Source organism: Mycetomoellerius zeteki, unplaced genomic scaffold (assembly GCF_001594055.1).
Source record: "Mycetomoellerius zeteki isolate Tzet28-1 unplaced genomic scaffold, Tzet1.0 scaffold151, whole genome shotgun sequence".
Taxonomy (NCBI): domain Eukaryota; kingdom Metazoa; phylum Arthropoda; class Insecta; order Hymenoptera; family Formicidae; genus Mycetomoellerius; species Mycetomoellerius zeteki.
The window spans coordinates 386,836-400,389 of record NW_017256458.1 but is presented as its reverse complement, the minus strand read 5'-3'; the positions used below and the strand labels follow the sequence as shown (position 1 = coordinate 400,389).

At 37.3% G+C, this 13,554-nt stretch overlaps 2 protein-coding genes across 2 annotated transcripts; both read left to right on the top strand.

The window, feature by feature from the left end:
• Positions 1–5,268: 5,268 nt before the first annotated feature.
• Positions 5,269–11,126, top strand: LOC108720476 (protein bric-a-brac 1-like). The gene is made up of 4 exons (XM_018444516.1): positions 5,269–5,420; positions 7,630–7,715; positions 10,504–10,743; positions 11,098–11,126. The coding sequence occupies exons 1-4, from the start codon at positions 5,269–5,271 to the stop codon at positions 11,124–11,126; spliced, it is 507 nt and encodes a 168-aa protein (XP_018300018.1).
• A 1,163-nt stretch (positions 11,127–12,289) lies between these two features.
• On the top strand, positions 12,290–12,709 carry LOC108720475 (homeobox protein 2-like). The gene has a single exon (XM_018444515.1). It carries the CDS (start codon positions 12,290–12,292, stop codon positions 12,707–12,709), a length of 420 nt encoding a protein of 139 aa, XP_018300017.1.
• The last annotated feature ends 845 nt before the right edge of the window (positions 12,710–13,554 follow it).

Below are 13,554 nucleotides of genomic sequence, written 5' to 3'. Positions count from 1 at the left end.
GGAATGATTTAGTATGTAATGACTTTAGTGCCTTCCACTCATCTCCGTCTTCCACGTAATTTAATCGACGAATATACACTCAGAGAAAAAAAACAATGGCAATAAGATGGCAGTAAGATGACAACTATAAGGGTAATTATATAGTATAATAATATAGTATAATCATACCTTTATATAGTATAATTATACCCTTATATAGTCTAATTATACTCTTATATATAGGGTTTTATGTGTAAAATATAAGTATATAGTTGAATAAACTATTTTATAATTATTCAACTATGTACATAAATTCAACATATATATATATATATATATTATATATATATGAACATATTGTGTAGTTTTATTTGTCAGCTTTATAGTAACTGCTACATTTTTCTCTGACTGTATAAAACCGAGGTATACACTCGGTTCTTCGCATGTACTACACTTTGTACATACTTTCCAATCGTCATGTGTATATTCCGACTCAACGGGACCAAATTATCACCGAGATCGTTGTCGATGCTTACGGTATTGTCGTAACTAGACATATATTTTCTACGAGTTTTATTATTAGCGGAATATTTGTTTAAATTATTAGCGTTGCCATGTTACGCACCTTGTATACTCGAGTCTTTTCGCTGCCGACAATAACTGCGAGATAATTATCTCTAGTGTATTAGGATCATGGCGAGGAGAAAGGCGATTCTTTGTAAGAAAGAGCGCGCGTTTTCTGCTAACATTCCAAATCTGCCTAATGGATAATCGCGTTTATGAAACGAGCACACATCCGTTCCCTGTTAAATCGAGGCATTGTTTGAGGCTAAGGAAGATTAGAAAGATGATTTAGGAACGTGAGGAGAGCAAATGGATGAAGGAAGTATGCCGCCTACTTGTGAAAGTCGATCTAGTGGCGCGATAAATATTCAATCAACGAACAAAAATGTTTCACAGCACGTACCGCGTATAATAACGCGCGAACGCAATATTATTATAAGTTGTAATGGTCGCGCAGCTATGCCAGTTATTTAATGGCAATATAAATAGTACGGATGTAATGCGTAAAAGGAATAGTCGCAGATAAACGTAATGAAAGTAGAGCAAAGCGGCGAACCGTATAAAAGAGAGGCATACATCTAAATATATATCGGCTCTGAATTTGCCGACACGCGACTCAAGTAACGTATTACGTTAAATCGTGATAAAACGGGAGATCGTTATTCGACCTAGCTGATACAAAAATTTGTTCGTAAAAATAACACGCGCACCATATTTTACAAATACGCACAATTCCGCTCGTGCGATTAAATCAAAATCAAATTCGTTGTAATTGCGAACTGCACTGACAACGAGAGAAAGGTATTAGTATTTTTGGTATTTGTGATTATAATCGGTAGTGAAATACTTATGATTAGGAGCTCCATTTTTATAGTTATTACTGCTATAATGGTAGTAAGAATAAGTATATTTATAGTTCTACATATCAAAAAATAAATGGTCCCGAAAATAATTATAAATTTATAGTCATTTTCATTTTCCTCAATGGATAAACCAACTATATTGAAGAATTTCAACATTTGCAAAGCTGCTTTTTCTCTTGAACACAGCCATATTATTTTTATTAACATTTATAGTATTATAATAATTATAAAAATGGAGCTCCTAGCCATAATTATTTTACCGTGCAATTATAGTCACAAATATCAAACTTTTTTTTTTCAGTGTGGAATGCAATATCCCGCTATAATAACTCTCTGAATAAACATTGGCCTCGAAATAGTTGACGGTGAAAACTTTTAGGGGGCATATCTTCCTCATGCGTTTAGTTTGTCGTTTGCGAAAAAAAATCTCATTCCATGACGCACAATACTTGACAGCGCGACGACGCGAGAGGAGTGATATTAGATTATACTACCACCACCGGAGCGTGTCGCGGGACAGGACGACGGGTACGATATTTTTATCGGCATCGGTGTGCTCGAGGCGAAAAAGAACGACTCAATTACGCGCGCGGAGAACAGGACACGGACGTTAACAGGGTACGCTTTAGCCGACTTTTTGCGGCAATTATTGACTGCGACTGACGTGTACACGCGCTGAGCGTCGCTGAGCGTCGCGAGCAATAAGCAACTAATATCCAGCAATTATCAACACGTGGTAATTAACGTCAAAAGCCATTCGCTCGGCTTTTCTCCGAGAAGAACGTAACGCCGCTAATTTCATCCGATAAAGACTCGAAGTCAGATTTCAAAATAACTCGCTAAAAAAGTGCTGGTAGCGAATAGTCTTAATATTATTGTCATCTTACGGTAAAGAACGATGTATAACGAGCGACGATCGAAATAATTTCATATAGGTCGTCCAGACGTACCTTTCGTTCGCATCAGGGACTTTACGTTATCGTTCGCGTCCGCAAACTCGCTCGGAGCTCATGAAAAAAAAAACGGCGAAACGCCTTCTCCTTCGACGACCGGCGTTGGCGTACTTCTCGCGTCACATTATCGTCGATCGTCGCCCCCGGGGGGCGACTTGCAGCTCGCGTATTTACGAGCGGCGCGTTAATTGAATCCCGGCGAGAACGATGTAATATTATACCGGTGTTATCGCGCGTCCACTAAAAGTGCGACACGCCGAGTGGTAAGCGAGGTGCGCTTGCAAACGTGAGGAGAGCAGGGAGTGCGAGAGGAGAGAGAATTAAGTGTGAATGAACGGTATTAAAATAGGCGTGCGCGCGACATTCCCCGATAAAGTATCGAAAGTAAAGTAAAGGCGAGATATCTCACGGTGGGGCCGTAAACCAGGCCACGTTACGACGGTGCTACCGCCTTGGAGATAATCATGCCGCGCAAGATTGTAATCCCGCGGTATTCGCGAGCGGTCGCCGTAGAGGACGATTCCTCTCCGGTGCGTTAATAAAAGACTTGGACCAGATCCCAAACAAGACGTTGCGTAACGTCATTGAACGCGTAACATGAATGAAAGCGACATTACGCTATGCCGTTCCACATGAAAGACTGTCTCACTAGAATCTTCCTTGGTCGAAGCAAGAAAGTCTTTACTTTCGATTCTGTTAGCAACTGCATGCATTACTCGAAAGCGATGAGTAACCACGAAAGAAGAAAATGTACTTACATTAGTGCCTTCATATAAGTAAAATTGATCGTATGTAATTCAGCCGTTGATCCTTCGGAACTGATGTCAAAATCTCTAACACAGTTACTGATTGTCATAGGTCTACGAGACTCATTTAATATAATGTTCATTAAAAAGCATTAATTCATTTCAAGGAATCAAAATAACATAACTCATATAAAAAAAATCAATACTAAATTTATCATTTAACCTCCGTCTGCAATCTGGATTTTTTGTCTGGCTCAAATTTTTTCACTGTTTTAGATCTTCAAAAAATGTAGAAAAATTCAGTTACTTTTCAACATCTATTACATTACCAAATAGTTTTTAACTTATGTGTTGTTGAAATGAAATATTAAAATTTTATTCAGTAAAAATTGAAAAATAAGAAGGAAATTTGAGAGTAAAATTTTATTTTTTCGTCAAAAAAGACTTGAATTGCAAACGGTGCGTTAATTTAAATTTATAGATGTAACATAAAACATATAATTAAATGAATCCAATAGGCTCACGTCAGTTCCGAAGGATTAAACGTAGCTATGTGGTTCAAGTCACCAGATATTGTCACTCGTTGTCGGATATTTGAACGGTATTATAACACGAAGCGGGGATTTGGCGTCAAATGCGCCGCGAGAATGCGGGTCTAAAAATAGCCAGACTAGCCGCGCGCGCGCGTTTTACCGATGAATTGTATTAATCGTCAAATTGGTTAGGAGGCTTAATTAGACCTAATAAGTTAACTATCAAATAATTGTTGCGAATTGAGGCCGGTCATACGTGCCATACGCGAACGGCGGAAGTCAACTGTAAATGTGTCGCCACGCCGGACGTTTCTTTTACCCGTTACCTCGCTTTAGGTCCCCCGCTCTTTTCGCGTCACCAATTTCTCTCGGGTCGATCAAGATTCTCTTATTTGATAAATTTTTCCACACGCGACGCTAAAAAATACTCCGTCAAGGAGACTCTAATGCGTTATAATAGCATGTGATATATCGGCGCCAAGTGACATGTACTCTTTATTGCGAGCCGTCTGATCGGACATGACGATATTATTATAATAAAGCAATTATAAGTGAATTAATGATTAATTGATTTATTACGTTTTCGCATTATATAACGCTAAATGTCAAGTCTGATGATTTAAGTGGAATTGTATTTGATTTGATATTTTTACTTCAATTTTGTTTCGTTGATAAAGCAAAGAGCAATAAGGAGTTCAAGTTACTCCGGAATATAAACGAATTTTTTGATAACCAGCGATACAGGATGTGTGTTCTAAAACGGTTTGTTTGTTTGTTTTGGGTCGTTTTATATGAGATGTTTACGATGCGTTCCCGATTTCTTAAGTTGAGACGTGCTCTAAAGTACATTCCGTGTTTCTATAGAATTCCCTCCGCGAACGCAATAATTCTTTGTTCGTGTTTAACATTAAGTAAGAAAAGGTTTAATGTTAAGTAGCATTAATGTGACACGCGTTGACGTTAACCGCAATGCGCTTTTATTCCGTTTAACAACGATTCTCTAATGTTCTGTAACGATTGTACGGCGAACGGCAATACAATCGATATTTGGATTTCACCTAGAAAGACGTAAATTCCTTAGATTTACTTTACCACACTCGTGAATAGATACACACACACACACACACACACACACACACACACACACACACACACACACACACACACAACACAACATACCTGTCTTTCTTAAGCGCCGTTTTCTAGGTGACTCCGCCCACGTTCAAGGTATAAACGGTAGATGCACCTGCGTGCATTCAGACGAGCGGATATCGATTCGACGTGAAACTTGCACAGTGCGGAATCGCTTGCGCGACAACGATTCATTTTCCCTCCCCCGTTTCGATCCCGATCGATGGATCGACCGCACGCAGATTGAGGACTTTTCGCGAGAGTTCGCTCGTCAACTGAACGCATGTTAGACGAGCGTGATGGACGATCAATTAATAAAAGAATCATGCAATAATGAGGACATTTATTCACCCTGAATTCCTTGCCTTCCCCCTTTGTTTCCTTTCTCTTCCCGCTCTTAAACTGGTCGATCGCCTCGACTAATAGCTGCTTTTCTGTGTTTTCTCTTTTCCACGGGGGGCGTTTACTAGCAGACAGCTACCAGTACCAGCTGCAGTCCATGTGGCAGAAGTGCTGGAACACCAACCAGAGTCTGGTGCACAATCTACGCTTCCGGGAACGTGGACCCCTTAAGTCTTGGCGACCAGAGACTATGGCGGAGGCGATCTTCAGCGTGCTGAAGGAAGGACTCTCCCTCAGCCAAGCGGCAAGGTGCGTTTTCAAAGCAGTCATACTTTTACTAATTTTGTATTATTTAAAATATTTTAATGTACACTAAGAAAAAAATATCCTAAATGTAAATAAATATTTATTTGAATATGCCAATTAAATATTTACTTACAGTAAATAAATATTTACAAAAGAAATGATTATTAAATCAAATTAATGTTTTTTTGTACTAAATAAATATATCTTTATAATATATATTTAAATAAATATTTAGCTTGCGTTATTTTCAAATAAATGATTTATTAGAATTTAGTATTTTTTTCAGTACATTAATATTAAAAATCCAGACAGAAAAAAAAATTTAAGGTATTGAACAGTACGTTTTATAAATTAGCGGAACAAAATGCAGAGTCAATTTCTAATATTTTTATTTATATAACAAATTTATTGTGCTCATTTCATTCCGCTAACTTTTAAGCTGTGCAATAAACGTCGACACACCTTAGGTCAACGCTTAGAATTACAAATTTTGGACAACATTTAATGTTAATCGTTATATAGCATTAAATTAATTCGTTAATTTCTTGAAATATATTATTAAATATTTTATAACGTACTTACGACATTATGTCTTTATATATCTCACTAATTGCTAGAACTAATTGCTAGAATGATAAAACATTTATTTGGAAGAAAAAATCGCGTTAAAAAATACTGCATCAAAAATAAATAGCCTGCAGTACCATCGAACTCATGTAATATTAATATTGATCGATATAACATATTAATCTTAAAAATATTCCAACGTCCAACGCTGTTTTGTAAAAATTATTTATCTCATTTAATTGCACTTTTTCACTATATTACATATAATATATTAATACTGGCTGATATAAAACGCGTTAACTTAAAAAATATATCGAGATGTCTCCGATGTATACTGCAAAAATAATTAATTTACTCGCAATCATTTTCCGTATACGATGGGTACACCATCCGTGTGTATCCGCGCAATGGAACCAATAATAAAATTAATAATATATTCCACGCGCAGTTGCATAAAACTTTGGTGCGTATCATTTAATATTAACACCGAGTGATGAAATGCGTTAATATAAAAATTAAAGAATTATTTTAATTGCTTATCCCAAGAGTTGGTCCCGCGCCCGCGGCAGCGTGTTCTTTTATAACGTTAATAATTGATACGCAAAAGATAAACATTTTATGCGAGCTTATGCCGCGCCGTTGTTTCCTCCGTGTGCGCCAACTCACGCAATGTATCGGGTAAATAGTTAAAATTGTTATATAAATGTCTTATGATGCGGCGCGTACAATAGAGCCGGGTTATTACGCAATGAAAAATTCCTGGAAATTATCCTGCATCAAGCGTACCTTATCGCCGTACTTGAATCATGCTAAATAATCATCCGATCTACTCCGCTCAAAGCGGCTTGCTTTAAAATCATTTGCGCGGCGGATGTCGTAAAGCCTGTATCACGTTTGCGTAACAACGTCGACTCGCCGTTAAAGGGATTTCTTTTAATTCGCGTACAAAGCGACTCAATAAAGCACGATTTTACGAGCTGCGAGCGATAATTTTTACGATAATCGATTCGACGATCTATAATGCTTTTCAAATACTTCCCGCCAACGCAACACGACTCTACTGCCATTTCATAAATTTCTATTTCATCTGTAAGAGGCTTCTTATTTTAATTTAATTTCATTGATATATTTCAATGTCACGATATATTTTTCATAAACATTGATATATTTATGTTTCAATTGATATATTTTTTATATGAGCAAACGAGACGACGAAATGCGACAATAATCGCGCAAGATACAACTACGAGACGAGCGATTTTCTCGTTACTCTTCGCGAAGAGTTCTACGTTACTTCGTTAAACGCACAACGTCATCGCAGGTACCTATTCCCCACGCGATTGCATAATTTCGAGAGATTGCATAATTTCCATCGTCATGCATTCAAATATGTTCCGTTGAATCTTTCATTCTCCGTCGGTATAATAAAATTAATATAAATTAAAATGAAATTACGTAATGAAACGGGATAAACACATAAAACAGCATTAAAATACGAACAAGCGGGATAGAATAGCTAAAGTTAATTAAGAGTACGTAACGTAATGCGATGTAAGATACGTGGTGGAGCTGAGCAAAACTATAAATTATGTTGATTATAATTATAAGCTACAAATTATAATTGTATCCCTTCTCTACCTTTCAGGAAATACGATATCCCCTACCCGACGTTTGTCCTGTACGCGAATCGAGTACACAACATGCTAGGTCCTAGCGCTGACGGCGGGGCCGGTAAGTATTAGTTGCCATTTTTAGTATCCTCTGAAAATGCCCCTCGCTCTTCGATCAACAATGGTTGCGTTCAGCAGAGAAAACTGATTAATGAGTGGATTCTCTAATATGATTAGTTCCTACACTCATGTCAGATCTAGCGAAGAACAAAAACCAATCACATTAAAGAATCACTGAGAGCTCATTGATTAGTTTTCTCTGCTGAACGCAGCCAATGGGCGCATTCAGCAGACTCAACAGTAGAGTGAGCGCTCGCTGCTATTAATGTATTTTTCTAGATCTAAACGTCTGATTGGATGATCTAGAAGAATACACCAATAATGCAGCGAGCACTCACTCAATTGTTGAGTCCGCTGAATGCACTCATTGCGTCTCTCAAGGATGAGAGTAGAGACAATGCCAACAACCGGATCGAGACGCAGCGGATTATTGTAACAATGGAGAAATATCGAGAACCGCGATACGAATGACATATCGTGTTAAAAAAGATGATTGAAGAATTTATAATGATTGCACAAAGTATTCGTATAGGAGAGAGATCCTTGGAAAAAAATCTTATTTTTAGGAAGTAAACATTAATTAGTAATTTATTAAGAAAGAATAAAATAAATTTCTCAAAATTATGTAAAAAGATATGTAATAATTGAAATATTATCTTTGTAATAAACGAAAAACTTTTTATAAAAAAAAGTCTCCTGTAGGAATTTTGGCATATACGTAGAATTTATGGTATATTAACAATATATTTCTCATTGACGAGAGCGAGATTAATGTCGATCGAATAGAATCTAAATGCAGTAGATTATTATTATAACACCGAGCGTCAGAACACGAGTGGCATACATTATAAAGAGAACAGCTGAAAAATTTATGTAGAATTTATGGTTTGGAAAGAAAAATCGTGACAGAAAATTTACGCTTATGCCTCAAAATATAAAAAAGATATATTTTATCTCTTCATGATTTACTTGGTAAACTCGAAACGAACTTGAAATTCCACGCGTTCAACATCGTGGCTTTTAAAACGTTCTTAAAACCTTGGTCGATCACGCAAAGAACTCGTATAATGAACCGCGACGGTGTGGCTAATTGTAAATAGTTGATAAACGGCATTGGATCGGGAGAAGAATAAGCCTGAAAAGTCAATTACGTTCGTAAAAGCCGCAATTACATCGTGCAATTATGACCGGACTTAATATCTAATAGTAACCTTTAGTTACGCGTCATTAGCATGTAACGTCCAGTAAACACTGATCAAACGTATCATTAAGGCTCGTATTTATAGTCGCGTTTCTGCTAAGGAACTCAACTAGTTTTGAAACGTGGAACAGTTCAATAGATAAAAGTCGATTTGATATTCTCAACTCGTATTTGTAATTGCGATTCAAATGAGAGAAGCTCAGATGAAGTTTATCTTAAAACACCGTGTGAATTCTTTTTTTCACGATTCAATAGTCGAGTTTCGAACAAAGAAAAATATCCTTGATGAATTAATTAGAAGAAAAGGGGGTTGGTAATATAGATATCTCTCTTTTATTTTTTGTGTGTATTTTTTATTTGTTTAATTATATAATTATTTAGTTTTAAATCACGATATCGCAAACGATAATTTTTGAATCTAAGTTTATGTATAAAATACACTTGAAATGATTGAGACAATCCACAAAATATGAAAAATTATTTAAACGAAAAGAAACATTACGATGTGACTATCTAAATGTCATCATAAAATGAATCTCCCAATGTTTTTACAGAATTTAGATTCTTCAAGTTTATTTGGACTTCATGGGAAGTCCAAATAACTTGAATTCATAGAAAATTCTGAATATATTGAGATATTATCAGATTCAGACGTTACTTTTCATGAATACGTTCTTCGAGCAATACTCTTGCGTTGATTCTGCCCTCGGGAACGTTTACGAGCATTTCTTTCTTGCTTCACAGATACCTCTAAGGATTTCTTAAAATCATTTTCAAATGATAACCACAAAGATTTTTAACGAAAAACAATGCAATGTTCTTCGTTAAAATCAATCCCGGAGTTCACTTGTTAAGAACCCAATATAAGAACATTAACAAAATTTACATTTAATTATGTCCGAAAATACAATTATTCAAGCTTACTTATCTTCTCAAAATAGAACAGCACCTTAAGAACTAATTTAGAGTATAAATTTGTTACTCATGATCTTTAAGCCAAACGTAATATTAAATATCATACAAAAAAAACTTTGATATATCTCGTAATAGGAAAACATCAATTCAACAAAAAGGTCGCGCCGGTCGTGGTAGGAATTATTTCACAACTTCGATATCTAAGAACAAGTTAAAGTTTTTGCAAGAGATATTAATTATAACAGAATTTAAGTGGAGTCCACTTAAAATAGTAGCACAGAGCAGAATCTTATATGTTATCACCTTTTCTTCTAATAAACAAACGAAAAATTTAAAAAGATTTTTTTTAACAATTGTCGTTCAGAATTCTTTATTTAGCGCAGCATCTTTATCACGGAGATTTCTTCATTAATAAAGTCCAATGATTCCTCGAATGTCGCATAAGAATCTCGTCCTCGTTCTTTCTTAAATCTATTAAATTTTAATTTCATGTCGAGAGAGATTATGAGACACGATTATTCTCGCGGTTCTCGAAGAAGCACCAACGCGAGAAAACGAGTAGCGAGGCAACCATCACGACCACATGCACAATCACAGAACCGATTTGCAGTGAAATGAATTCTTCCTCTTCATTGCCCTCTTTTCCTTTACCCTTCTTCTTTCTCTTCCGTAGATTTGCGCCCGAAGGGACGAGGACGACCGCAGAGGATTCTGCTGGGTGTCTGGCCAGACGAGCATATCCGCGGTGTGATTCGCGCGGTGGTATTCCGCGACGGGCACTCGCCACACATCGTTAAGGAGGAGCCGACCACGATGTACCCCAGCCTGGCGAACTACGCGGCTTGCAATGGCCCGGAAGGCGCAGTCAGCCCGGGTGCGGCAGCTGCGGCTGCGGTCGCAGCGGTCGCTCAAGGTAACGGCAACACCAGATTTTCTCATTTTTTTTTCTTATTTTTTCCGAGACCAGTGATTGATGCTTTACATACTATGCGGGGCGGATTGAGATACTTGACCGTTTCGTTGAAATGCATTCCATAAACGTAATCTATTACTCGAGAGGGTAACCACTAGCTGAAATATTATCCCATAGATTACATGATTTCATACAATTTCATCTCATTACAAATAATTTTCTTCACTACATATGAAGTCATTTGGTAACATAAACGATTTTATCTAATAATATTACACAATGATTTCTCGTGATTGCACATGTAATTATCGGATTATACATAGGAATTTCATATGAATTTTATAATGATTTCAGGGACTCTGTCCCACGATTATATTAAGTGATTACTCCCTCGCTATTACTAATAATAAAAGTAATGTTACGTAATAATATATAATAATACTATAACAGTAATAAACTATAAAGTGTGTAGTCACACGCACACGCGCGCGCGCACATACAGAGTGATTCATAAATGCATGTCGATATTTCAGGGTGAAATTACACACTAAAATAAATAAAAAACGTCAAATATGAACATACGTATTATAGTTTTAAAGGATCGGAAAAAAACTCAGTTTTTCCAATTTTTCCGCGGATTTTTTTGATTTTTTTCCCAAGGGTAGAAAAATTCATTTTGGAAAAATTCATGCGTGCTCGTAAAACCTACCACGTTTGCTTCTCGGTTCTTTCGTAAAAAAAATAATTGCGTATAGGGTACACAGCGGGATAAGTTAACAGAAATTTTGAAATTATAAAAAATAGTACAAAAGATTGTAGAAGTATAAAAGATTGAGGTCGCATAATGTATTCAATAAAACATACAAAACACTATTGCACCATTAATGTAAGAATTAAAAATATAGAGTCCAAACATCATGTTTATATGATAATAGTAGGTCTAGAAAATAATTTGGATTTAAACTGAATTCGTAACAAAATATTGAAAAAAAATTAACTACAAAGAGACACTTCAGGAGTTCATTAGACCGGGTGTGGCAAACTAGAGTTAAAAATCTGTCTACTTAGGCTTTGTTATGTACTAAAAGAAGATTAGATTAGGTTTTACTATAAAAAAGAAGGATAACTAAAAAATTTTAATAAAAATAAAAATAACTAATGCTACATAATTTCATAGATCGCATTAATTTTATAAAGAAACTGAAAAGTTACTTATTATACATAGCAAAAACAGCAATTTTTCGGAAAAAAAATCGAAATTTTCCGGTTTTTGCAGCAATTTGAAAAAAGCGGCTTTTTTAAAACTATAATACGTATATTGCTACATACTCTCTTTTCAAAATGTATCAGAAATGTATCAAAAAGTTTAAAGAAGACCTAATATTTTTTAATTTCAATTATATCGAAATTCTAAAAAATATACTAAAATCTTTCTCTCTCAAAAATTGGAAATTTTTGGCAAAATAATTGTATTTATCCTGTCGAGATTTCAATTTTTCTATATTAATTTCGATATCCATCAGGTTTGCGACACCAGATGTGCAGCATGGTGGCAGCGGCGCATTCGCAGCAACACGATATGATGGCGACGAACCTGTCGACGAGTTTGCCTACCAGTCTGTCGTCAAATCTGCAAGCGGTGATGCAAGCTAGCCAGCACCACAACAACAATAACACGAGCAGCAACGCGAGTGGCGGCCTCGGCAGCAGCAATAGTGCCGGCAACAACAACGGCAATTCGCCATTGAATCTCGGCCTGGCGAGCCCGGGCTCAGGTGGACCGCCCGAGAGTCCGTTGGAAAGTCCCTTGGCGAGCCCGTTAGGTCCGCTGATGGATCCAGCGGGCCACATACCTAGTAGTGTAGAAGTCGGCATCGGCGTGAGCGGCATGACGTACAAGCCAGCACGGAGCTTCGTCAGTCCACGCCCGGAGAATCTCTTCCAGGAGGACATCGTTGAAGCTTGACCCGCTCACGGACTCGCGCTGCGAATAGTAAGTCATCATGGTGGCTGCGGAACGAGGAGGAGAGACGACTACATCAGCCACTATGGGATCGTCGGCCGTGGAAGGACGAGGTGCGTCGATGACCCCGAGGAGAATCTCTCTCTCTTCGAGGCCGTCAGCGGCCGAGGACCGGTGATGCGAGCCGGTAGACTTCTCGCGAAGAATGGAGCACTGTCCGATTCACTTCACCTTCTCTCGCGGGAGTTTATAATATATATAAACGCGACTGCAAACGTTATACGCGAGCGCGATGTATTGTGCATACGAAAATCTTAGAGGGATATTAGAGAAAAAGAGAGGCTTACAATCAAAAGAAAAAAAAATAATAAACTGACGGAGACACACGAGTGCGGACGAGATAAGCGAGAGTGTCGAGAATTTCTCGCCTGGGCTCAGCTTCGGGGAAGAACGATCGAACGGTAGTGGACCGTCCTAGACGAGGATCGCTCGGTCGGATCTTCGACAGTGGAAAAACAGAAACGGAGGAAAGGAGAGAGCGAAAGAGAGTAAAAACCTTCTTCTAGCAAACATACTATAGCTATACTAGGTCGCCGGCGCCTCGCGAGCGCGCCGCCACCTTTTTCCAATCTAGATAGTCGTGTCATCGTCGTGTCGTACAGACTATGTACATGTAATAAAGGTAAAAAAAAACCACACGTTACACACACGCGCACACGTATGAATATACATACACTCACACATGGACACACGAGCGCGCGCCGTACATAACAAGATACACACTCGAAATTTATACCTACGCATTATACGATAACTGTACTTTTAATGCCAAATGTATAATAACTCGT

Coding starts and splice junctions, on each gene's coding strand:
- LOC108720475 (XM_018444515.1), top strand. CDS start 12,290: ATGGTGGCAGCGGCGCATTCGCAGCAACACGATATGATGGCGACGAAC.
- LOC108720476 (XM_018444516.1), top strand. CDS start 5,269: ATGTGGCAGAAGTGCTGGAACACCAACCAGAGTCTGGTGCACAATCTA. Junction 5,421..7,629: donor TCCCTCAGCCAAGCGGCAAG/GTGCGTTTTCAA, acceptor TCTACCTTTCAG/GAAATACGATATCCCCTACC. Junction 10,744..11,097: donor GGTCGCAGCGGTCGCTCAAG/GTAACGGCAACA, acceptor TAATGATTTCAG/GGACTCTGTCCCACGATTAT.